The sequence below is a fragment of the Seriola aureovittata genome, chromosome 2 (genome assembly GCF_021018895.1).
Source record: "Seriola aureovittata isolate HTS-2021-v1 ecotype China chromosome 2, ASM2101889v1, whole genome shotgun sequence".
Classification (NCBI taxonomy): domain Eukaryota; kingdom Metazoa; phylum Chordata; class Actinopteri; order Carangiformes; family Carangidae; genus Seriola; species Seriola aureovittata.
Window position 1 is genome coordinate 22,219,139 of NC_079365.1, and position 24,992 is coordinate 22,244,130.

The 24,992-nt window shown below is 38.5% G+C and overlaps 3 protein-coding genes across 3 annotated transcripts; all 3 read left to right on the forward strand.

Annotated features, from left to right (window-relative positions):
- The first annotated feature begins 227 nt into the window (after positions 1-227).
- Positions 228-3,055, forward strand: bloc1s1 (biogenesis of lysosomal organelles complex-1, subunit 1). The gene is made up of 4 exons (XM_056385601.1): positions 228-424; positions 549-621; positions 1,647-1,779; positions 2,325-3,055. Exons 1-4 carry the CDS (start codon positions 364-366, stop codon positions 2,433-2,435), a joined length of 378 nt encoding a protein of 125 aa, XP_056241576.1. The 5' UTR covers positions 228-363; the 3' UTR covers positions 2,436-3,055.
- A 505-nt stretch (positions 3,056-3,560) lies between these two features.
- Positions 3,561-8,255, forward strand: rdh5 (retinol dehydrogenase 5 (11-cis/9-cis)). The gene is made up of 5 exons (XM_056385588.1): positions 3,561-5,565; positions 5,704-6,026; positions 6,138-6,396; positions 7,154-7,317; positions 7,677-8,255. Exons 1-5 carry the CDS (start codon positions 5,468-5,470, stop codon positions 7,895-7,897), a joined length of 1,065 nt encoding a protein of 354 aa, XP_056241563.1. The 5' UTR covers positions 3,561-5,467; the 3' UTR covers positions 7,898-8,255.
- Positions 8,256-9,590: 1,335 nt separating this feature from the next.
- On the forward strand, positions 9,591-23,533 carry gls2b (glutaminase 2b (liver, mitochondrial)). The gene is made up of 18 exons (XM_056363228.1): positions 9,591-9,933; positions 10,666-10,765; positions 10,844-10,965; positions 13,162-13,291; positions 13,709-13,788; positions 14,912-15,075; positions 15,832-15,890; positions 16,734-16,766; positions 16,889-16,947; positions 17,105-17,171; positions 17,690-17,740; positions 17,891-18,067; positions 18,155-18,286; positions 18,937-19,029; positions 19,113-19,174; positions 20,070-20,146; positions 21,687-21,750; positions 22,278-23,533. The coding sequence occupies exons 1-18, from the start codon at positions 9,764-9,766 to the stop codon at positions 22,432-22,434; spliced, it is 1,797 nt and encodes a 598-aa protein (XP_056219203.1). The 5' UTR covers positions 9,591-9,763; the 3' UTR covers positions 22,435-23,533.
- Positions 23,534-24,992: the final 1,459 nt, after the last annotated feature.

Consider the following 24,992-nt stretch of genomic DNA (forward strand, 5'->3'; position numbering starts at 1 on the left):
TTCTTCAACCTTTTATTTTGAAGGCTCCGACGGTATGACGTTTAAACACATTTTGACATCACCATCATACAAACTTTTACATTTAAATGATAAAATAAAGGACATTTACATTCCTTAAAATTGTAAATGTGTTGTATGTGTGATTTGCACACTGCTTTTTGTGTGTTAATTAATAACACATCTCTGGTAGCATCACGTTGATAATGACAGTAGGCGCCATTTTTGGACACGCCCACGTATGACATCCTCGAGGTTGGGCTCGTGACATCGGCTACATTAGTCAGCTGTTAGCATGTTATTCCGCTAGCTAAAAGATAAAAACATTAAATAATAACAGCTAAATAATCTCAACGAGCACTAAGGATGTTGTCTCGTCTACTGAAGGAGCACCAGGCGAAGCAAAATGAGCGGAAAGAGCTGCAGGGTGAGTTACTGCTTATTGCCGGCTAGCTGTGATGCTAACCGATGCTAAAAACAAAGCTCTGTTTCATGTATGAGGCCTCTCGTTTTCAACACAGTGATGATTTGTCGTTTTGTTTCCTGCACAGAGAGACGCAGGCGTGAAGCTATAGCTGCAGCCACCTGTCTGACAGAAGCCCTGGTAGACCACCTCAACGTAGGGTATGAAAGTGATGCTAATTGTTTGATTTCACAGTTGTAGTAGTAGTAGGGATGGTAGCAGAGGCGTTAGACCTGTTGGAAAGGGGTATGTTGACCCTCTCTCTATAAGTATATATTGGAGTAAAGTATATTCCACATAACGTATATTTTAACTCTAGATCCTGCCTCTTCGTTAATATAGCATAAAAGAGCCAGCACTTAAATCATCTAGCGTGAAATAGGGAATTGGTTGTTGTACACCATACAGATAGCTTTGATTGAGTTATTAGAGCTGTACAAATTATTTTTTTATTTCTTATTGTTGATTAACCTTAAAACATTTTAACTCCATCCAACAGTCCAATAGCTAAAGGGCAAGGGTCTTAAAATTATAATTAACAAAAAGGGTAGTACAGTAAATACTCAAATCTGAGAAGATTGAGCTAAAAATGTGTGCTTTAAGTGACTTAAATTGAGTATTACGTTACTTTACAGTTGAATGACTGGTAACTTTAGTAATATGGAATATGTCATGAGGATGGATAATTAATGCTGATACTGAACATGAAGTTTTACAGAGTTTAAAGTCTCATTTGGTTTTTATCCACTGACAACAGATGAGGGCTATACTCAGCTTCTGATACAAGCACACATTATCTACTAAAGAATTATTCCGCTATACAAACATGTTCCTTGATGTGAATGCCAATATACAGTATGCAGGATCCTGACACACATCCCCTGTATAGATCGTCTGGGTACCTGGCAGATTAAAGTCTAGCTGACCCCTCCAGGGTACCTGCCAAACAATGCTTCTGTCTGAATCAATAAAAGAAAACAGTCCATTCCTGGCAGGATAAAATTGGTCCAATGTGTGACACAACTGCAAATAGAATGAAACCAAGCCTTTAAGAATGAGAGTGTGACACAAAGACCGTTGTTGTGCTGTTCCTTTATGAAAAAGATTATGACCAAAATCCTTTAGTGACTTGATGAGATTTAGTGTAGTTTTAATATAACAGTATGTTTTTCTTGTTTTACTTTAGTGTTGCTCAGGCATACGTAAACCAACGCAAGCTTGACCATGAGGTGAAGACTCTCCAAGTGCAGGCGAGCCAGTTCTCCAAACAAACTGCTCAGTGGATCAGTATGGTGGAGGGTTTCAATCAGGCCCTAAAGGTAGGATACACTTTATCAGGAAGAGAGATCTTAAAGTATTATCTAGTTCTTTATCTAAAAGAAAAGAAGGGATTTCTGCCATTTTCAAATATATATACTTCACAGTTTAACAATTTTACATTTTATCCAGCCACATCTTAGTGCCAGCACTAAGTGTGACCATCTCTCATTAAAGCTATATGATTCAGTGTAAATATCAAAAATATAAAAGAAAGGCATTTAACTATCACACAAGTAGAAGTATTGCAACAAAAAAAATATTCTTGTTTCAGGGACTCGTCAGATCTAACAATTGCTTTACCAGCTTTACTAAAAGCAGATTACTTTCCTGCAAGGGCATCAACAGAGCTTCTAGATCTGAGCGGATTTGACAGGTGGTGAAAGCAATTCATCAATGCAATTATGCAGCTCATGTCATCTTCACAGGATGTAAGGAAGCTTGGAAATGTGTAAAGCTTGCCTGTTACTGGTCCCGATGATAGGTTACACTGGCAAATGTACAAGGGGAAACCACTGAGTCTGTTTTTTTATTCTGTTTTGAACAGGAAATTGGTGATGTGGAGAACTGGGCCCGCAGTATTGAGATGGACATGAGGACCATCGCCACAGCTCTGGAGTATGTACACAAGGGTCAGCTTCAGTCTGCTTCCTCATAAACTTCACGGGAAGAAATGTTGAAAGGTTTACAGCCGAAACTAAATACACTGGAATGAAACCGAAATCTAGTTGACTCCTGTCAGCAAAAACGCAGGCAGCAAGGACTTTGTTCATCTGCATGCCCCTCTGAGTGGGCTAATGCTGATGATTACTTTGTCCAGCGAAATGCTGAAAGTCAGCATACACATCACTGCTTACGTTCTCATCTGAGGAACAATATTAACAAGGACAACCACACAATGATGCTGGAGTTGTTCAAAGATCAAGCGTGTGTATAAAATGAAATAGGTCTAGAATCTGTTTTGTAGTTACTTCAATTGATGAATAACAGTTGAATAATTGGGAAAACAATCTATGTCAGTATGGAATTGTGAAGGTGTAGCATGTAAAAACAAAGTTAATAGGTTTAAACGGCCACAAATTGCCACCATCGCTTATTGTCTGCAGTGTCTCCTAAAAAGATTTTCTAGTAAGGCTTATTTTCAGCACAATACCTAAATTATGTATGTCTATGTAAATGTCTGAGTACAGTGATGACTGTACTGTTTTTGTTAGACAACTTAAAATTTTGTTACCATTTGATGATGGAACATTGTTTTTAATAAAGTTTAAAAATCCACCAGTGTTGTGAAACGAGGCTAAATAAATTTAATTTAGCAATAAAGCGCATGTAAACAGCAGAAGATTCTCAGTCATCCAGGTTATGGTTATCCAAGAAGAGTTGAACCAAGGCCAACTGGACTTGGTTGCAGATACTTGATGTTTGACCTCCATTCCAAGAGGCTTCTTCAGTTCTGAACCGAAGAAGCCTCTTGGGTGAGGCTTGCATGTGTACAACCACTGTTATACAAAAAGCCTAAATGAAGGACCTAAAACAAATCTGCATGAACAACCTCATTTGGAAGAGGGAAGTTTGAGCAGTCCACATATAAAGGATTCCTATTCCCAAGATGTTGGTACCGACAGTAGGTGTCAGTGGTGGGCAGGCAAAAATTAAATGTTAATTGGGTCAAGGATTGATTTTTGGCTGATGACTTAATTATGGCTGTTTTAAAACTGGATGGCAGAAAGACAAATGACAAAGTAATAACATGAGTCATTCAAGGTCCAATAGTGGAGAAAGTTTTGCAACAGAACTACTTATGAATCACTCCACTACAAAAACGATATAATTCAAGGAATGTGTGACGTGAAGGTTATGTCACAATGCACGTTACTGTTGAGTTTGCTCGCATAATTGCAGGTGTGGTTGGTTAACTAATTACACTTCAATTCACTGCATACTATTAGGGTAGTAACCAGGTAACAGACTTGATCCTTCAGTTAGTGCATCACATGGCTTAGATATATGTCTGTTTTACTGTTAAAAGGAGGTTTGCTTCACACTCAGTCTCAGTATAAAAATCTATCTTTATCTAAGCAAACATTTAAACAGAAAAAGGGCAAATTTACATGTCGGTTTTTATGGAGGGTGCAGTTATGAAGCAAGTCACATTTATACAAAACACTTTTTCTTATTGCACCTGGGTTTTGTTTAAATATTATTTGATAAACCACAATACAGTGTAAATTATGTACACTGCCACTTCTTGTTCAAAGCCCACATTTCTGCAGGATGAGCTGACTCCTCATAAGACATGCATCACGATTACATTATAACCACTTACAGAGTATAGAGCATTTATTGTCTGAGCTTAAAAACTGATATAATAGGTCAGTGAACTCGAGCCAGCAAGATTATAGACATATTTTTAACACAGTGCTTTAACATGTGGGATTATAATAACTTTGAATTAACAGTCTTAACACATAGGCTAAAGTACTTATGCGTGTATACCCTGAGAACCACCAAGTTCTGAAACTATATTGGTAAGATTTTTTATCAGCTACAGTGAAAGAACCTGATGCAATTTGTAAATTGATAATGCACATTGAGAAGCTGGAATATCAAAAAGCAGTTCTTTGAAATCAAAGCTCACATATTGTACAGAAAATTCTCAGTGTTCTCTGTAATTCCAGCCACTTTTTTTTCTTAAACACACACATGCACAAACCAAATGGTTACGGATTTGGGATTACCAATTGCGGACTTGTCTTAAGGGATAAACCACAGGAATAAAGCCTCTCTCCGACCAGCCTCTCTGAGTTAAAACAGAAGAATAAGCAGAAAGGGAAAGGGAAGAGGACGGATAACTTGTGGAGATCCATCACTTCTCAAAAGGAGGAAAAGGTAGGATAATACAGTTTTTATATATAAATGTCTCTCTAAGCATTAAATTACCACAAATTACTTTTTCTATCACACATGCTCTGGGTCTGTTTTTTTATTTTTTATTTCACATGCACTGCCGTATTGTTGGTGATGATTACAATTTGCTGTTGCAAATATGTCACATTGCAATTTGGTCAAAGTAATATTCAGTTTAAATGTGAAAGCAGTAATATCTGATCAAATTATATTGAGGTATTCTGGTATTTTTTCAATATGTTTTTACTAGTGTTATGAAACTAAATTTGATTTTCTTAACCTGATCTGTAATTTTATAGGATAATTTATATTTTAATTGAACAGCATCAGTATGGGTACAGTATCTGATTTATGTCTGCAGGCAATTTGAACATCATGGGTAATATAACCCACAATTGTATTTTGTCTGTTTTTCTCACTAATAAGCCTGAAAACTAATTGGTTTTCACCAATGAGCAGCTTAAGCAGCTCTGTCACGGGCATTAATATTATGCTTCAAAACAATGCACCCCCCCCCCCCCTCTTCGGGTCTCGTTCCCTCACAAATGCCTTTCTTTCTTCCATAAGAGTATTATCCAAAGATTTCTCATGTGCCCAAAGCAGTTCTGTATTACAAGCACCTCTTCTACTAAGGCCCTCAGTGAACAGGTTCAACAAACCAGCACAGTGCTTCAATAAGACCCTACATCATTGTGAAATCGAGTAGGGATTTGATTGTGGGAATTCCTGAAAACATCAGATTTGAAAGGTTTCCATGTCAGTACCTATTAACATTTGCTCAACATGTTTTTTCAGCCAGCACGATCTCCTCCAGGTGACCAAAAACCCACTTCTAATCCTGGAAGCAGCATGGATACACAGTATGTCTACGACCTTTTAGGGTAAGAAATACACCACTGTAAAATTTTTCCAATAATTTGACAGCTGCAGCCTAACCTTTGAAACTACAACCTTACACTTGGAGAATATTTTCTTATGTCCTTCTCTTGTTATAAATCCTCCTGTCTCTTCTCTTTCAGGGAAAATGCTTGGTTGTACATCAGTGCCACCTTTGTGGTGCTGTGGATTCTTGTGTGGCTGTACAGAGACAGCCTGGAGATTGAGAACATCACTGACAAGTACGTCTTTGTGACCGGCTGCGACTCTGGGTTCGGAAACTTGCTGTGTAAGAAGCTCGATCGAAAAGGTTTCCGTGTGCTGGCTGGCTGTCTCACAGAAAAGGGAGCTGATGATCTGAAGCGGGTGGCAGGGCCTTATTTGAAGACTGTCCTGCTGGATGTGACCAATCAGGACAGCATCCAGAAAGCCATGGAGTATACCAAGGAGGTGGTTGGTGATAAGGGTGAGAAATTATTTGCATTATTTGAATATGAGATGACTCTGCTAATTAAAGGCATTTCTCTAACACAAAATAACTTCTTCCCCTGTTTGTCTTTCATTTCCTTCCTTGTAGGGCTTTGGGGTATTGTGAACAATGCTGGACGCTCATTACCCATGGGCCCTTCAGAGTGGATGAAAGTGGAGGATTTCCACAGTACACTGAAAGTCAACATGAATGGAGTGATCGCCATGACGATGACTTTCCTGCCTCTCATCAAAAAGGCCCGAGGCCGCATTGTAAACGTAGCATCAGTACTCGGTAGAGTGGCTGCAAACGGTGGTGGATACTGCATCTCCAAGTTTGCAGTGGAGTCTTTCTCTGACTGCCTCAGGTAAGACTTACGACCTGATCAGCATTAGATACACGCATACTGTGACACTCTGTATACTACTGTTAAACACAAAGAAAGTATTATGTGTCCACTGTTCAAGTTGATCTTTTCCTATCCTTTACAAAGGCCTACAGTATATAAGTATATGTATAACCATAAAACACATTTGGAGCAATAAAGCATATCCCATCCAACGCACTACTAAAACAAAAAGCCCATTACCACAGCAAAATATATTCAAGACAAATATTGGCTGATAAGATCAGACAGAGAAGAATATTAGTCTTCCTCACTGCTTCTCAAAGATTTCATTTAGCTGAGCTTATTATAAACCAGTACAGTTACTGTCTTCTCTCAGTTGCCAGGTTGTGAAAAAAAGGCATTTATCCTCCAGCAGGACACTTTGGTCTTTTAACCCTTTACCCTCTAATGGACCACTTCTGACCAAACCTTGAAGAATTTGGACTTAAATGTATTTATCAACTGCTTATCAACATGTATAACTGCCACTTGATGGCCTATTAACAATGTGAAAAAACCCATAGATATTTATTTGTGGATTACCAAGATTTATGAGAGCATAAATGCCAAATAGGGTGAAACACAATCTGGCAACCTAAACATTGCTATTAATGACTTTTAACTTATTAACCATTAATAAAGTCAATAGTTACAACTTATAAGACCTTGTAATAAAGGATGACTTGTAAAGCTTTTTGTTTGATATAAAATATTAACCTGTTTTTTCTGTATCCAGGAGAGATATAAACTACTTTGGAGTCAATGTATGCATCATTGAGCCAGGGTTTTTCAAGACTGCAGTGACGAGCCTCGACCCCCTCGAGAGGGAGCTGCATCGCTTGTGGAACCAGCTCAGCCCTGAAGTCCAAGCCAGCTATGGAGACAAGTACCTTGATAAGTGTAAGTACAGTAGACTGCTGGTTATTGTTTCAGTGGACTCAAACACTGCAAAATAGAATTAATTTGTCAAATATAGTACAAGCATTAAAGTCACAATTAAACGTGATTGTTTGCTAATTTTCCATATAAAAAAAAAAGTTGCCCATTAAAAATTGAGTGCCAAAATATGGAAATAATTTTTTTTTTAAATATATACTAAGGATTAACGTTCATTGTGACCTCTGAAAATGTGACATCATGAATCTCGCTCCATATACCGCACGTACACTTTAGGTGAAGGGGAAAAATGCATTGAAAATTAAATTAGTTTTATACACAAAACATCTGTTCATCTGTTTGTTGGTGTGATTGTTTTTCAGACATCAAGGTCCAGCGGTTGATCATGAATGCTATCTGTGACTCTGACCTGACCAAGGTGACCAGCTGCATGGAGCACGCTCTGACAGCGGCCTACCCACGCAGCAGATACAGCGCCGGCTGGGATGCCAAGCTTATCTGGATCCCCCTCTCTTACATGCCTTCCTGTGTGGTTGATATTGGCCTGAAGCTGGTGCTGCCTCGTCCTTCAAAGAGTGTGTAACTCATGATGACTTCGAAGAAATGTCTTCAAAGTCATAAGCCTTTTCTATGTCATTTAATGTCATTTTGTGTCATTTTGATGCAGTACAGAGGCTGAATTAAAAATATATATATATTGTGCCTTTCAAAATACCCATATTCTTTATCTGCACTGGCAATGCAATGATCTGATGTTGCAGTTATTATTATATTTATATGTGAATGATCTGCCATGTAAAAGTATTTTTCCCTTTGTAATGTCTGCTTGATAGACAATATGAAAGCAAATAATGAAAGTGTGCAGTAAAATTTACTGTATAAATATTTTGTTTGTTAACACTATGCGGTGCCTTTTGACACTGATATTTATGAATGCTGTTAATCATCAGTCTAAGTAAAAATAAATTTACTATCTAATTTACTACTTAAAAAAAATGTACTACTAAGAAAAAGTGTAATGATCAGCTTATTGCAGGCACAAATAGAAGAACCATCTCACGCTTTGCAATGAAAAAATAGCAACATTCTGAGTTACAATGATGGTTAGCCATATTATGATTTATGGCTTATCTGTTGAATGCGAACAATGATGCATGTGAAATCCTTCAAATCTTGGTAATTTGCTCCACGGGTCTAACAAACACAAAAACTTTTCCATAGCTCCTGAAAATCATTCATTTTCAACCAACGGCAGCACTGTGATATAGGCTGTCGTAATGGCATGACATTAATAAGGTTTGACAGTTTGTTATTTTCATACAGACACATTTCATACAGTATTAAGTTCAGTTGGCCTGCCCATAATCAGTTAATATTGTTTTTTATTATATTATACAGTTTGTATATACACTGAAACCCAGTGGTGCTCAAAATTAACATAATATCAAGATTTTTCTGGCTAATATATTTTCTGTGCAGTTTTAATAATATATTAAGTTTTTATGATATACAGGTTGTTCAAAAATAAGCTGTCACGCTTACTTTTTAGTTAAATTATATTTAATTCATTGTTATTTTTCTATTTCGCCAAGATATCAGTCCAGTTAGTCAACAGGTAAAAAACTGTCAGAATGTACCTTCTGAACAGGTTCAACTGGTGGTGGCCACAATAAGAAACTGAGAAGCATGTTGGCTGGACAACAGGTCACAGGATTTCTCCAACTTGAATATCCCTGAAGAGTTAGTGAGGAGTTGGAGGTTTTGTTGTGACGTCATGCTTTCTCTGATCTGGCCTGCTTTATTCATAATTAATTCTAATTGCCTGTTAACAAAATGCCCCATTAATTCCCATGGGTGGAAGACCTGTGTTTTCCAAAATAAATTTCTAGGCTCTGGTTTGCTACTGCAGCTGTCAGTCAGGTGACAGCTACCACATGAGGGGGTGAGCCTGTAACTTATTATACAGACCTCCTGCTGCTTTCAAGTGCTCCTCGGAAATTTATATTTTAACTATTAATTACCATCAGCTTGTGGCAATTTCCATATAAAGTTTCCAGTAGCTGCCACGTTTAATAGATTTTATATTTCTTTTATGAGTTTGATATTTTTGAGTCAAGTTGTGGAGCTACCAGGCGCAGTGCGAAGAGCTTCGAAATTGCTAAATATCAGGAAAATAGGTGATGTTTTGAACAATACAGACTCCACATTAAATATGTCACTTTAACACCAATACTGTCCTCGTGGCGAAAACGCTCTTGTCAAAAAGGTAAATTTTCCGACCACACGCGAAGGCAGCAAAACTTGAGCTCGTTGAAAGTCAGTGACCTCGCAGGAGCTGCTGCTAAACAGCTCAACAACAAACAAAAAAAAACAGTCACCGTTATCTGCTGTTGCCTTCACCGTCAGTCAAACTATCAGAGCCGGACTGTGGCTGCCGTTCGTCGCAGCCATGCACTGTCTGAGAGCGCTGCGTCTGCCGAACTCTGTTCAACAAATCGTCAAAAATACAGATGCGGCGAAGAAGGTTTTCATCATCCAGCCAGCGTGTTGTCTGAGCTCTAAAGCAACAGCCGCGTCCCACCGACGACACGCACACTCGGATCATTCCCATCTCAAAATGTAAGTGTCTGTGTGACACAGAGCTGAGTGTCAACACCTTCCTGCCGGTGTTGGTTCTCACACAGACTGCCTCCACACTGTTCAAGTGAATATTATCTGGGCCTGTCGTAACAATAATGTTTGCATTACATGTTTCAGAAGGTATTTACATTTACAGCTTTATTGTACATACAAATGTACACATCTAGCACTTATAATGTCCTGTATATTATAGACACAGGAGATATATAGAGGATAGAATATATAACGTAAACATCTCAAGGAAAATTATCCAGCTCTGCTGCTACAAAAGTGGTCAGTTCAACTGCCAGTTAGTAGCATGTGTCAGCTATAAATGAAGCAACCGACACTTTGATTAGAGTTTGTAAAGCTTCAGTAGTAGGAGAGCTCCTGTTACATGCTGTAGTTGCACCTGTCAAAAAAATCATAACACATACCAATCACACACACCCTGTATTTCTGTCATTTGGCTCTTCAAAAAGTACATCAACATTGGCTTTTTTATTCTTTCTTGTGTAGGTCAGAAGTTAATGGTGGCATGTCAATAGTTTACAGTACTTGAATGTTTGTTTGAACAGGGTAGCAGTGTATTTACCATAACAACTAGATTGGTTGTTTTGAAAGTAAGCTTATGCATAACTTTTTTAAAAATAACTTTGGATTGAATTTTTTGTAAGTGAACACCAAAGACTGGCGGCGTTCTTTTCAAAAGTTTACTCTTCATTTCACCAGGAATGTACATTCAAAGCCTCCCAGCTCTGGAGTGGAAAGCATGCTTTTCTACACCATCACAGAGGGAAAAGAGCAAGTTCCCATCTCATTCTTTACCTCAGTAAGTAGATGAAAACACACTGATTATATTCAGTTTATATACAAATCATCTATCTATAGTTTCCATTGTTGTCTGCAGGCCCTGAGGAGAACTGGCCTTCATCCGTCTGACCCCCGTCTAAAGGACTGCATGGAGAAGCTTCGACAGGCCGTGAAGGAGTCTGCAGGCGAGGTGATGATGGACAGGGAACTTTTCCACAGGCAAGTCAAAGTGCTTGGGCATGATTCACACAGTTAATAATGACTTCTGCTTCTGGAATTCATCTTGACCAAAATCAAACCCAGATATAAGATACATGTGGACACATGAGGAAAGCACAGGTGTTAATAATAAAATGAATCATGGTTGAATTAACTTCAGCTGCGCCAGTTTCAGGCTCCTGGTATTAGGTAATACAGCAGAGCCATTGTTAATGTGATTGGTAACACCTGTGCTTTTCCTACAATGACAAGTCAAAAATGTCTGCGGTGACAAAGGCCATAACAAACAGTAAAATGTATTTTCTTTCCCTCTTGTCTGTAGTGTTACATACAGATAGTTTTGCTGTAGTTTGATGAATTTGATTGCCTGTAGTTTCACCCCAGTACAGTAGAGTTCAGTGGTGTTTAGTTTTTAACTTGTATTACATCTATGGACAGACCTGGTTGAATTGTTTGAGTGAGAACTTCTACTTAGCTACACCCACAATGCAGAAGGAAGAAGCGGCTCCTATATTGTTTCAGCTTAGCTTGAGTGGCTGTGTCATTTTATGCTTTGATCAGCATAAATCGAATGTGACTGAGCTCCATTGTATTAGGGTGATTTACAGCCAGTAACTCAGGACTTCTCTGGCAAACTGTCTATGAGTACAAAGTGAAGCACCTTAATTAGCTCTCGGTCCAGTGGCTGCTGCAGGGGCATTATAGCTCCCTTTGTGGTCTGTTCTGGGGGTTCCATGTCTTTTTCCCCAGGGACAGTATACTGTACCTGCAGTACAAGAGGTGGGATGTTTTTTAAGCCAGAAGTCACCTCGCAAACACTAGCATGCTGTACCTCAGATACCAATGTACTTTGTGTTTTTATTTCTTGAACTCCTTTGTGTAAAATCCACAAAATACGAATATATTTCACATAACTACAGCAGGTCACCGGCATCATGAACAACAGTGTCCAAGCACAGCGGATTCAGTCACACAGCTCACAATAAGTTTAATACCATATATTTTTTTATAGCAATTCTCTCTCTTTGTTTCCTGTTTCTGAGAGTGTTGCTTCTCCACGTTCCCCCTCAAAAATTGACATGTATCTTAACGGTGACTGAGTCACAGTGTTTTGTTTTCCATTCACCAGCCAGTGCAGGCATGAGACCAAACTATTTTTAGTCTGACCTTCCAACAGCAATCCATTTAATGAAGGATTTGGTTGTAAGTGACTTGCTGCATGATTGTCTGTCTGCCTGTCCCTCCCTTTGTCTTTTTTTTTTTTATTCCCTTGTCTTCCACACATACTTTACCTCACTCATTAGAAGTCATTTATGTCTGATTTATATAGAAGACAAAGAATGCAGAGGAATTTAGAACCACAAGAGACTGACATAATATTGTGAACACATTTATAATGTAATACAGTATTTTGTGAATGTCAGTTGGGAAGTTTGCAATGCTAAATGTTTGTTGGGACCGTGTCTGAAATGTATTGATTAGACTCTATGGCCATTTTTTTAGGCTGTGGGTTTTTATTAGATTGCATGATACTACAAGATGGCCATGCCATTTTTAAGCACCACCCTTCCCACAATGTTTATGAGGGGAAAATTATATACTGTATGGATAAAATTTTTCCCAACACAGAGATTTCTTGGATTATTAGGTTTTTCATACAGAAATAAATGAATTCCTTTGACTAATGTCATGGAAATATGATATTACAAATCATTTGTTATCACTTCTTGGATCTGCAATCAACCTGGTATTTGCTTTTAAATAAAAAAAGATAAATGTCCAACAAAAAACATATTTTTTTATCACTGTTCTCACATCTCAGTTGATTGATTTATGGTGGTTTAAACAACTCATTCAGCACTTCAGTAAAAGCTATCTTGTGCACAGACAGTCATAAACTGTGGTACATGTTGTGAAATATTACTTTAGATTGATCAGCCTAACCTGTGGTGTGAAACACATCAGTGTTATGTAGCGTATGTCAGGACATGTCAGCTTTATTTACTCTCCTGCTGATGAAAGCAAAGGCTTGTTGCTCAGAGTGATAATGTGGCAGCTGGCAGCTGCTCCCCACTCACACTGAGACCTGCACACACACACACACACACATACACACACTATATGTATATCAAGTAAAACATGTCATTTTCAGTAAGTGCTCCTGAGTAACTCAGCATTATGTTGTTTTTCTTGCAGATGTGTTGGTGGAAACATCGTCTTGCTGCTCCAGGCCTTCAGGAAGAAATTTATCATCCCTGAGTTTGATGTGTTTGCCCAAAAAATAAATGAAATCTATGGCAGAGTGCAAAAGCAAAGTGAAGGGAAGGTAGGTTTCTTTGTTCCTTAGAAATGTAAATTTTATTGTTGAAGTTCTTCTGTATTGAGGGAATATACTAAAACACAGCTGTAGAAACAGCATAGTTTATTCCTTTCACATATGTGACAACCGATTGTTATACCTACAGTATTTCATATAAAGTTGTATTATGCAGTATTTTATATATATGTCCTGTATATGGTTTAGCCAGTCAAAGCTGGTCATGCCTTTCTTTAAATTCACACTGTGGACAGGAACTGCATAGTGTAGGAATCCTGACTGTCACATTTCACTAATTCTTCCTCGCTCATTTTCTTTCAACATCTTCTGTGCTGCAGTGCTTTTAGTTCTGACACTCATTCTTCAATCTAATATTGTGTCATCTGTCATCTGTCACTGTGTTTCCCTCATGTATCTTGGCGTTAGGTTGCAGACTACATCCCCCAGTTGGCCAAGTTCAGGCCAGAACTGTGGGGCATGTCTTTGTGTACCGTGGATGGCCAGAGGTAAGAATTACAGATTTGTACTTGTACAAAATTATCTCGCCACAAGGTCCATTGAGTAGCAGCTCTGGAGCTTTCGATCATATAACACAATTTTCCTTTGCAGATGGAGTTTTCCATGGAGTCATCATTGAACTGTATATTTCAATTTTTCTTAACACTTTAAAGACTTCTTATCAATGTCAGATTAAAAGTTGAGATTGATTTGATTTGAATGATGCTGAGAAACAGTGTGATATGATTGAAAGTGTCAGGCCTGGACTAGAATGAGGACTCAGATGCAGAGTGTCAATAAGGCAGTCTTTATTTAAATACTCCTACCTCGAGAGGGAGTGACAAATAAAACCAACTATGAAAAATTATGCTATTCAGGAAGAATCTAATAAACAAAAACCACTCCAACTGGAGGGACAAAACTGCTGAAACAAAAAAGGAATAAACCAACAGAAAATCACTCCACAAGGAGGCTACAAAACTGCTATGAACTTGACAAACAAAACTCTACACTATGAGAATACAAACAAAAAATCACTCACATGGAGGTTACTAAAACTACTCTAAACTTGACAAACAGAAAACTCTATATTCTATGAAATTACAAACAAAAAATCACTCACAAGGAGGTAAAGACGAAGTATAAGGCAAAGGCAAGGCATGGACTGTGATAGGAAGCTGGGGTGCACGACTGGAACGAGACACTCTGGCACAAGACAAAGGGAGACGCAGACTATAAGACACATTAGGGCAAATGGGGAACAGGTGGACACAATCAGGAATCAGGGAAGACACTCAGACAGGTGACACATGAGGAAGGGCAAGTGACCTGAAACGAGAGGAGAGTTAACCTTTCAAAATAAAACAGGAAATGACAAGACATGGAGACAGGACAAACCCAAACTTGACCTCACCGTGTGACAGAAAGCTCATAGCTACTAAATGGATGTGATGATTAGATGGTTATGACTGAAACATTGTGACATTGTGTTATTCATACAAGCTGTGATACTGATGCACATCTGTGGTGTTACCGGGTAGACTTGGTGTGATATATTCAGTGAGACTGGAAACACTATCTCCCAGATCCTTTGCTATTTAAATGTTAATTATCGGGTCTTTTCTCCTCCAGGCACTCAGTAGGTGACACCAAGCAGCCGTTCTGCCTGCAGTCCTGCGTGAAGCCCCTGCAGTACGCCATCGCCGTCCATGAGGCGGGAACAGAGCATGTTCACCGTTACGTCGGCATGGAGCCCAGCGGACTCAAGTTCAACATGCTCTCACTTGATGATGAAGGTGCGTAAAGCCCTTATCACTGTGCTGATGGAATGTAAAAGCTTCCATCACCCTGCAGTCAGTGTGAGGAAATCACACTTTTAGTTTGAACCGACAGGAGAAAGAAATGTATAAGATCTGAGTCGATACGTTTGTCTGCTGTGCCACATTATTAACCTCTTGTTAGTTTCCTTTACTGACTGCAAAACTCACTGGATGGATTATGTCTTCCTCCAGTTGTACAACCACATCATATAGTTTTGTTGTATTTGTAGCTGTGGTCAACCAAAACAGTTTATTTTTTCTCTAATTGTAAATATTGACTAAACAAACGATTGTTTGATCATGGAAAATAATCAACATATTAATCAATAATGAAAGTAAGTGTGAACTGTACTGTATTTCACTTGTTTCTGTTTTTCTCCAAACTAAGAAACTGAACTACAGCGTGTTCAGAATGCTGCTGCATGAGATTTAAATTACTTAAATATCTTTTATTTATTTTTTAATGTGTTGATTATGTCGGTCTGCACCTCAGTATGTTCACATCATGTTTCATACGCATGCCAGACAAATACCTTCTGTGCCCTCATGACTCCATGAACTTATCTGTATTTATTAGTATCTGTTTTGCTGGTCTCATGTCGTTGGATACTATATGTAAAGATTATAATAATGAACTGGTGGAAGGAAATTAAATTTCCTTTTTACAAAGCTTTTATTCAGTACAGAACTGCTCATCAACATTGTCCCTTATCTTGTCGTCCTTTCCTCCAGATAAGCCACACAACCCAATGGTGAACGCTGGAGCCATAGTGATCAGCTCTCTTATCAAGGTAAACAGACATGTGTGGCCTGGTGTGTGGTAGTTGAGTCAGCACTGACATTAAATCACTCGCCTTTTAGTAAAAGTGTGTGACACAGTAAAATGAACAGACCTTAACTTAAATTTGTCCACACCTTAAAAGTCTGGAAAACTCTTAAAATATGAAAATTGGTTTATAGATTGTTACAAACACATTCATTGCATCAGTGACAGACAGTGTCAGTACTGTTTTTTTTTTAAGTTGGATAGAAATTCAGTGAAACATTGCCAGAAGTTAAAACAGTTTTTTGGAAAAACATCTTTAAATAATAAACCCCATTTAGCCCCGTAATGTGCAGTATGTTTCAGTTTAGAGCCTGCAGGTTGCTGAGTGAGTCTTCGATGCGATCATGATCTTTATGACAAAGCCTTGGGGAAATGTCATAAGGCAGCAGTGGCAAATTATTAATTTGATTAATTTAAAAGTCTCCTAATCTATGTATGATTTTGAAATCTTATCTTATTGACTGAATATGACTTGCTTATCTTTGGCATGTTCAAGGTTTGTCTTACAAATTCAAATCAGAAAAAAAAAGAGATCAGAAGGACCTTTTTTCACAGTTGTCTATAATCTTGTATTGTGAAATGCTCCCTGAACTCTACCTGAGCTCTGTGGTATCGCTCCTCTCACTGTACCAGCTGATAATAGGATGTTAAATTATGCAATCAGCAATACATTCATGTATTGTTTCACCCCATGTAATTAGTCATACCGAAGTCATATTTAGTGTTCATGAATGTGGGAACTGAATGAGTGTGGTAATTACAATCAGCATATTTTTATACAAGCAAATGACTCTTGCTTTGTTTTCAGCCTCGCTCAAATAAGGCAGAGAAGTTTGACTATGTAAGTAGTGTGCCTCAGACTTTCTTCTCTGTTAAGATCGTGAATATTGAGCTGTGGCATGATTATCTCAGTGAGCACAGAAATGCTGAAGTGCTCATTAAAATCAGTCTTTCTTTGCTTAGGTTATGGAGTTTGTGAAAAAGATGGCTGGCCAAGAGTATGTTGGATTCAGCAATGCCACGTGAGTGCACAAATATTATAGAGATATTGTATCATTATACTGTATATCTTTCATTTAACACACACACTTCCAAGACTGTGTTAGGCAGATTGCCTGTCCACTGGCCTATTGCATTATTGATGCTTCAGTATTGACCCCTTCTGCTTATCTGTCTCAGGTTCCAGTCAGAAAAAGAAACAGGTGACAGAAATTTTGCCATTGGATACTACATGAAAGAGAAGAAGGTCAGTTACAGAACATTTTCTCACTGTGCAAAAATATGTGGGATTATAAACCCCTTTTATTTTCTGTTGCATGTGTTTGAGAGAAAACTTAATGTTTACATACCAAGTTCTGTGCATTCACATGTATGTTTTCACAACATGTTCCTCTACAGAACCGGTACATGAGCTAATATTTTGAAAAAAATCAACCTTTGGTCCATTTTTGCTACCATCATCAGTTTGCTCGTCCAATCAGCTTTGACGCCTAATAAAACTTCTTCTCCGTGGCTTCTCCATACATCTCCCACACCCCACCATGCATCACCATTGACCTTTTGACACTGGGGGCTGTGTTGTCAAGAGCAATAGCCCTTGGTAGGGTCTCCCAACAAAAACTGATGTAATTTGAAAGGCCAGGTTAAGAGAGAGAGCCTTATGAGCTGAGCTATTTTTAATTTTCTGGTTGATAAATCATAGAATATCTGTACAGTGTTTATGTTAGTCAATCACAGTCATGATGATCATTTTTCATCCACCAGTGTTTTCCACTGGGAGCGGATATGATCGATTCCTTGGATTTCTACTTCCAGGTAAACTTCTCTGTCATGAACAGAACATTTCATGAAGAATCATTAAACAACCTTTTTTGTTTTGTTCTTCTTGGCCCTGTTGTTAAATTAGCTGAAAAGAAAATAGTTCCAGTAGTTTTAACCATAAACTTGACCCTCTTCTGCTCTCAGCTTTGCTCCATTGAGGTGACCTGTGAGTCAGGGAGTATCATGGCTGCCACTCTGGCCAACGGGGGAATTTGTCCAATCACAGGCGAGCTTGTCCTGAGTGCCGAGGCAGTGCGAAATACTTTGAGTCTCATGCACTCATGTGGCATGTATGACTTTTCTGGCCAGATGGCATTTCATGTGAGTAACACCAGGTGACCAATGTCATTTTCATAGTTTGCTGTACATACACACACACACATGCAGACTCTTGCTCTCGTGTCTCAGGTGGGCTTGCCGGCCAAATCTGGCGTGTCTGGTGCAGTACTGCTGGTAGTCCCCAATGTCATGGGAGTAATGTGTTGGTCTCCTCCGCTGGACAGAGTTGGAAACAGCGTCCGGGGAATACACTTCTGCCAGGCAAGAGCAAGACGGACACTCTGCCTTTTGTGTCATTACATTTAGACTGTTTGTCTAGAGATAGATGCTTCAAAGAAGTTTTTATGGGATTATAGGATCAAATCATGGATTATTGTCTGGCACTGCCTTTTTATTTATCCTGCCACTAGATGAAGCCAAAGTGAAATTGGAAGTGGTAAATTGACTGCACTCACGTAGGGCTTTTCTAGTCTTATGAGCTTTACAATGGATTCCACATTCACGCGTTCACACACACGTTCATACAGCTTTTCCCTACACATATTGTTTCTTTCCACCACACATAGGAGCCGAGAATCAAACTTTTTGATAAGTAGACGACCTGCTATATACAAAATATACCAAAGCCAAAAATCTGAAAGTTTAGATTCAAACCATCAAAGTTGCCACAAAGTAAAATTTCAAGTTGTTTGAGAAAGATGATGAAAACTACCTCCAGATCACGGGGTATTTTACAACCTACAACTGATCATATAAATTAGTCTTCTGTGGCAGCTCTGGAGTTTGCATCCAAGTGACTTCACAGGGTTTGAATGAATTTTCTGTTGAATCTTCGTTTGTTTTGTTCTGATAGTTGGTAATGTTATATACATACACATAATACATTTCCTGTATCTGTATCTTATCCTCAGGAGCTTGTGTCACTCTTCAATTTCCACAATTACGACAACTTGAGGCACTTTGTGAAGAAGCAGGACCCTCGCAGGCAGGATGGGGATGACAGGGTGAGTTGCCTTGTCAGTTTGTCGATTGGGGTGTTAAATATGTTCAGTGCCTCTGTCTTTATGTTGCTTTCCTGTGTTTGCAGAACAAGTCTGTTTTCAACTTGATGTTCGCCGCCTACAGTGGAGATGTGTCAGCCCTGAGAAGGTAAATTACCAGGAGGTCTGGTTATTGTTTGTCTTATACAAGAAATGCCTTTGAATGTTTATTTATTGAATGGCCTGGGTAAAAAAAAAAAAGGACAAACGAGCGAATAATTAAATTAAGTATGAACATAAGTGAACTGTAGTGAGAGGCTTCAATGCTGTTTGGCTTTCCACATCTCTGGAAATCTACTGGGGATGAAAACTATGTTTCAAAAAGATATTTCTCATTCGATGTTTTAACGCTGGTGGTGGACAGCGCTTTCTAACACTTCAGCCAAGATCTCCCAAAGGTGTGCAGCTGGGCTGAGATGTGATGACAAACAAAGTGACAGTTAAAATTTCTTTTGGGAAAGCTAATCATACAACTACAAAGAGACTCAAAACTACTATGGCTGTGCTGCCATAAACGAGGGTTGGGGGGCCTTTTAAATTTCTGTGCACAGGGGCCCATTCTTTCATAATCCACCCAAGCCTGTATGGAGGCATTTGCATTTGTTAATATTTATTCATGGCACCCATCTGTTGTTCAGCTGGTCAGAACTCTGTCAGAATATCAGATTGTATACACAAATGTTGCACAGAGACAATTTCATGTAAAGAATATTTGTATCTATTCGTGTATTGTTAGAATTATTAATTCTCTAAAATGTAAATGTTAATTTCTGTATTTACCTCTTGCTGGTTTGTATAAGTGTAAACATAAAGTTTGTCTTCATGGCTGAAAATAATCCCTCATACTCCTGCTTGTATGTTGGTTAGCTCAAATATAAAAATAATGCTAATATATATATTGTATTTCAATATATTTATATTACTCTGAGGGAAAAAAAGCATTTTCATTTCATTACATACTTCAAAAAACTAGTTGTGAACTGCACTTTTGTTTCTTACTTCAGGTTTGCTCTCTCATCCATGGACATGGATCTAAAAGACTATGATTCTCGGACAGCACTACACATCGCTGCAGCAGAGGGTGAGCTCCTCATATTCTTTTCGCCTGGAATTTCAGAGACAGACTATAAAACAGTCAGGCAGTGAATCTGTATGACCAAAGGGCAAAAAGAAATCAGTATTGTGGCACAAATACTGTACATCCTCTGCTCTTAAAGGTCAAGCATTCAAAATATGAAAAATATGAACTCCGATAAAACATAACAGAAAATATTACTTGATTGTGAATAACATCCTGCTATTTATATTTTTCAAACAGTCTCAAACTTCTCAAGCATGTTAGGCCACTTTAAAGACCCTGCACATCTATTTTCCACCCACACAGGTGTTTTCACTTGTTCTACCTGATTAGACCTCTGCGGACTGTCTGAGCATATAAATCTCTCTAAACCCTTCCTTTTGTTGCACAAGGTTGGAGAAGTTAGACTTTCATCATTCTCATTCGTTCATGTATCCATGAATTATTGATTCAGCACAGCTGCACGCAACTTCGACCTGAGCAGAGGTCTAATCGGCCAGAACAAGTGAAAACGCCTGTGTGGGTGTGCAGGGTCTTTAACTAATGTGTTATTAAAGCTAAAGATTTGTACTTTCTCAAACTCATCTACGGTGGTGTGTGGTAAAACACTAAACCTGGCTGGAGACACCTTAAAATCTGCTGAGGCGTGTTGATCAAGCTGCCGCGTTGCACCTGTCACATCATGTCGCACATCAGGTGTAATGTTACACTCAGTACATGGCTGGATACCAACAACGGAGAGGTGAGACATAACAAGTCACTCGCCGTGGTTCTAAGATGACAAACACGTGAACAGATTGGTTGACATGGCAACCCAAGAGCACCTTTTATCACACATCATTCAGTCATTGTGTAAAAACCTGTTTAACTTAGTTTTTATCTCACAGTGTCATCTGGCAGAAAAGATGAGAGATTTTCTGTTGATCTGTTACTGACAGAGAAAAATAGTTGCACTTGTTAAATTACATGTTTTGACGCTCACAGCTGTAATTAGTTTTCACTTCATTTGTTTTCATGATTAACCACAGAGGTTCAGTACCTCTGGCTCACATTATACAAGACCACTAATGAATCAGCTCACAAACCCTTACAGAGCACCATATGGTCAATTATTTGTCTTCTGCTGTGCTTTAAGTGTATTCACAGTGCAGATTTAATGCTCCGCTGCTGTGACTTCAACAATAAAATTTTTCAAAAACAGCCTTGTAAGCAAATTGTTTATTTATAAGATAAAAAATGGGAATAATAAGTGTTTTCTTGCAAATGAAAAAGGCAGATCTTTGCACTCCTAAATCTGATTCTGAGTTGGGATTGTGACTGGAGGAAGTAATCATACACACATTATACATCATCGTGTATTTTCTTCACCCAAAGTTTGTCCTGCTATTAGAAAAACTTGGAGATCATGAATAGCTTGCTAGTTTTGGGTTATGGTTATGTTCCTGGTCAACTGCTGTTTTTGAGTTGTCAGTGAAAGGTTGTCTCTGCTTGTTCGCTCCTGATGTGAAACTATGAACTTTCATGTTTTCTTGTTTATTCTCAGGTCACATCGATGTTGTGAAATTTCTTACTGAAACTTGCAAAGTTGATCCATTTGTAGAAGACAGGTGAGTAAAGCATCTCTTACTTCTTTGTATCCTTTAGCTTTTATTTTCTTCACTACTCCTTATGTTGTGAATGCGATCATGATCAAATATTTTAACCGCTATTTGTGTTTTCTTTGTATCATTTTGTATATGATCATTTAGCTGACAATAATCCATATTTAAATGTGTATTCTTTCCCATCTATCTGTCTCCTGAAAATGTGATTTCTGATCAGCCGGATTTTAGAAATGTTTGAATGAAAGTAAAATGTTTTCACCATGAACTGCAGTTATACAATTATCTCTCAGAGCAAGACAAAAAAAAAACTACACTAAGAAGATACTTAGAGTAACTCAATAACAGATGAACCACAAAGTTTAATTAAATTAATGCATTCTAAGAGTGAACTTTTGAGCTTAAATTGGCTTTTCCATGTACTGTGAATCCATATTTTAAAACCTAACTGCTGAAAAATTCTCCTCCATCATCTCTCATCATCTATCTGCTCATTCCTCTCTCCATCACGATCTTCTCTCCTTGCTGTGCAGGTGGGGGAACCTACCAGTCGATGATGCCGAGCAGTTCGGACGTGACGAGGTGGTGAAGGTGCTGAAAGACTACCAGGAGGTCTGCAGACAGCAGGAGACGCAGCACACTGAGGCTGAGCGTTCCCCAAAACTGGACACCATCGAGGGCATGGTGTGATGTCTGAATAGAGGCACCCAAACTGTGATCCAACAGGGAATTTGTGCAACCTGTGAGGTTTGTAAATATGACTTGTAAGCACAGAGACAGAGTGCCAAACAGAACCAAACTGATCAACCTATCCTGATCTACTCTATGTTTTGGTTAGGCCACTCAGCTGTATGAGTTGACAAAGCAAACTGGTTGTTGCAGCAGGAAAGGAATTCACTCATTTGGTGAAAAGGAAATTGTAGAACCGTGCTAATAGAATATAAAATACATAAAAAAATACATTAAGACAATAGAACTAGTAAAAAATAATAAAACATCAGAGCATTAACAATATAACAACTGTAGGTTTATGCTGCTTTACATATAATGGGAACAGTTTCAGACTAATTTCATATCAGCACTGTTGAAATAACAACTCGCACATAATGTTGATGTTGTGAAAAGATTTATGTACATTTATATGGAGCATCTCTTTTGATGAAACCAAAATATGATTATTTATACCGACAGTGCTTCTTATAACTTACAACGGTACTTTACATTTCTACTGTTATCTGTTTTTATTTTCTCACTGTGCCGTGTTGAAAACCAAACCAAAGAAATCCCCTTTAAAACTGTCTGGTATTATCAGAGACAAAAGCTCATGTTTGATCTCAATTCAGCATGATCCCACTAAATCTAGTGTGGGATTCATTGTATATATTTTGTTCTTCAGCTGTAAATAACTGTACTGAATTCCTGATACAGAAATACGTTGTCATAGAGAGTGTTATGATATTTATACACATTTTAACTCTGCACAAAAATGAAATTCCCAAAGGTAATTTATTATGAGGAATATTTTGACACTGAAGACATCTATTAAAAATGTTTTATTTATCTGCCACCCACAGTTGCACTTTGCAATTTGTTTTAAAATATTAAGCAACATCGACTAAATCACCTGAAGGCAGGAATACATGATGAAGAAGCAGCTGGAGGTGGTCCGTGCTGAGCTGTTTCAATTGTTATTGTTGCATGAATGTGTTTTGTATAATTATTACAAGTTTTCATGAAACAAACCACATAAATAGAGGCATTCAGCTGTGGCTGCAGTGCACAAAACTGATGTATGCTGAGTCATGGCCAGTATGTTTTCACTGACACGCTGTCTTTTTTATTTATAGATCGTAAAGTTAATCAGATTTGAGAGCTTATCCCTTTACTAGCCCAGCTGATGTAGCTGATTTAGGCAAACACAGTGGTTGCAGCCACACTACAATACACATGTACTTCAGTTTTTCTTGCATCCACCAGATGGCACTGTGTCCCCATCAAATAAATGTCTCTAATCTCAACTGCTGAACCCACAGCATCCATTGTATTGAACATACTTAGATCCCTGCAGGAGACGAACACTACTGAGCAGAAAAGAGCTAATATAAGACTGACCTGACATCCAGAGAGAGGCTGCTGCCACCTGAACAGTCTGTGGTGGTCCAGACATCACCTCCACCTCACTCCACTGCAGAAACAGGCAGGGAGTCCTGCTTCAGCTGGGCAGACAATAAAGCACACCATAAACTGCATCATTTCTTCATGTTGTCTTCACATAAAGTTTTAGTCTGCTATATGGATATGACTCCTGCATGGGACAGACATGCAGTCTACTGGATTATGTGCCAATAGGGAACAAATCCTGAGCCATTGCTTTATTGATTATGTGACAGTTTCCTGTGTAGTCCGGTGCTCTCAGTTTTCTCAAAAGCATTCAGTAAAAACGACCATTCATTCTCGGTCACTATCTTGTGAAAGCTTAGTTCATGCAGCTTTCTGCCTTGAGGAAGACACTGGGCGAGGTGTCAGATAGTGCTTTCTGAAAGAGAGATACTTTTTTTGTTGCTCTCCACAAATAATGACAGCCTTGGATCCAGAACTCTAGCTGCACAAAACGAAGAAGGCCTCTTGATCACCATGCCAGACTGACGGGTCAGGAAACCAGGACGAAAAAAAAGAGAGGTTTCTGAGAATATGTATAAAATATGTTGCTTTTAAGGACCAGTGTGTAGGACTGATGGTCAATGGGTCAATCATTTTGTTCCAGACTTAAATATTTTAACTAGCCTGCCATGTGGTTTGTCATGAAATTTTTAACAGACATTCATTATCCCCATTGGATGAATCCAAATGACTTTGCTGATCGGCTGACTTTTCCTGGTCGACATTTGCTTTACTGAAACGTTTCTACAGCTATTGGATGGCTTGTCATGTGACTTTGTACACACACACACTTGTTATTCCCAGGCTGAACTATAATTACTTTAATGATACCCTGACATTGAGTCTTGCACCATCACTAGATCAAAATTTTCATTTGTCCAGTTGCAGTTAATTATCAAATACCTGCAAAACTAATGATATTCCCATCAGCCTCAGCTGCATTTTGTGTTTAATTCCAATTAACTAAGGCAGTGAAAATGATAAATATTATATTTGATTAACATGAGCATGTTAGCATTGTTATTGTGAGCGTATTAGTATGCCGACCTCATTTAGGCACCACTGTGCCTAAGTACAGCCTCCAGCAG

Excerpts from the sequence above, each read along its gene's own strand:
- bloc1s1 (XM_056385601.1), top strand. The coding sequence starts at position 364 with ATGTTGTCTCGTCTACTGAAGGAGCACCAGGCGAAGCAAAATGAGCGG. Across the intron at positions 622-1,646 it reads GTAGACCACCTCAACGTAGG|TGTTGCTCAGGCATACGTAA; the intron begins GTATGAAAGTGA and ends GTTTTACTTTAG. Across the intron at positions 1,780-2,324 it reads GTTTCAATCAGGCCCTAAAG|GAAATTGGTGATGTGGAGAA; the intron begins GTAGGATACACT and ends TGTTTTGAACAG.
- rdh5 (XM_056385588.1), top strand. The coding sequence starts at position 5,468 with ATGTTTTTTCAGCCAGCACGATCTCCTCCAGGTGACCAAAAACCCACT. Across the intron at positions 6,027-6,137 it reads GGAGGTGGTTGGTGATAAGG|GGCTTTGGGGTATTGTGAAC; the intron begins GTGAGAAATTAT and ends CCTTCCTTGTAG. Across the intron at positions 7,318-7,676 it reads AGACAAGTACCTTGATAAGT|ACATCAAGGTCCAGCGGTTG; the intron begins GTAAGTACAGTA and ends ATTGTTTTTCAG.
- gls2b (XM_056363228.1), top strand. The coding sequence starts at position 9,764 with ATGCACTGTCTGAGAGCGCTGCGTCTGCCGAACTCTGTTCAACAAATC. Across the intron at positions 13,292-13,708 it reads AAAAGCAAAGTGAAGGGAAG|GTTGCAGACTACATCCCCCA; the intron begins GTAGGTTTCTTT and ends TCTTGGCGTTAG. Across the intron at positions 18,068-18,154 it reads CTGGCCAGATGGCATTTCAT|GTGGGCTTGCCGGCCAAATC; the intron begins GTGAGTAACACC and ends CTCGTGTCTCAG.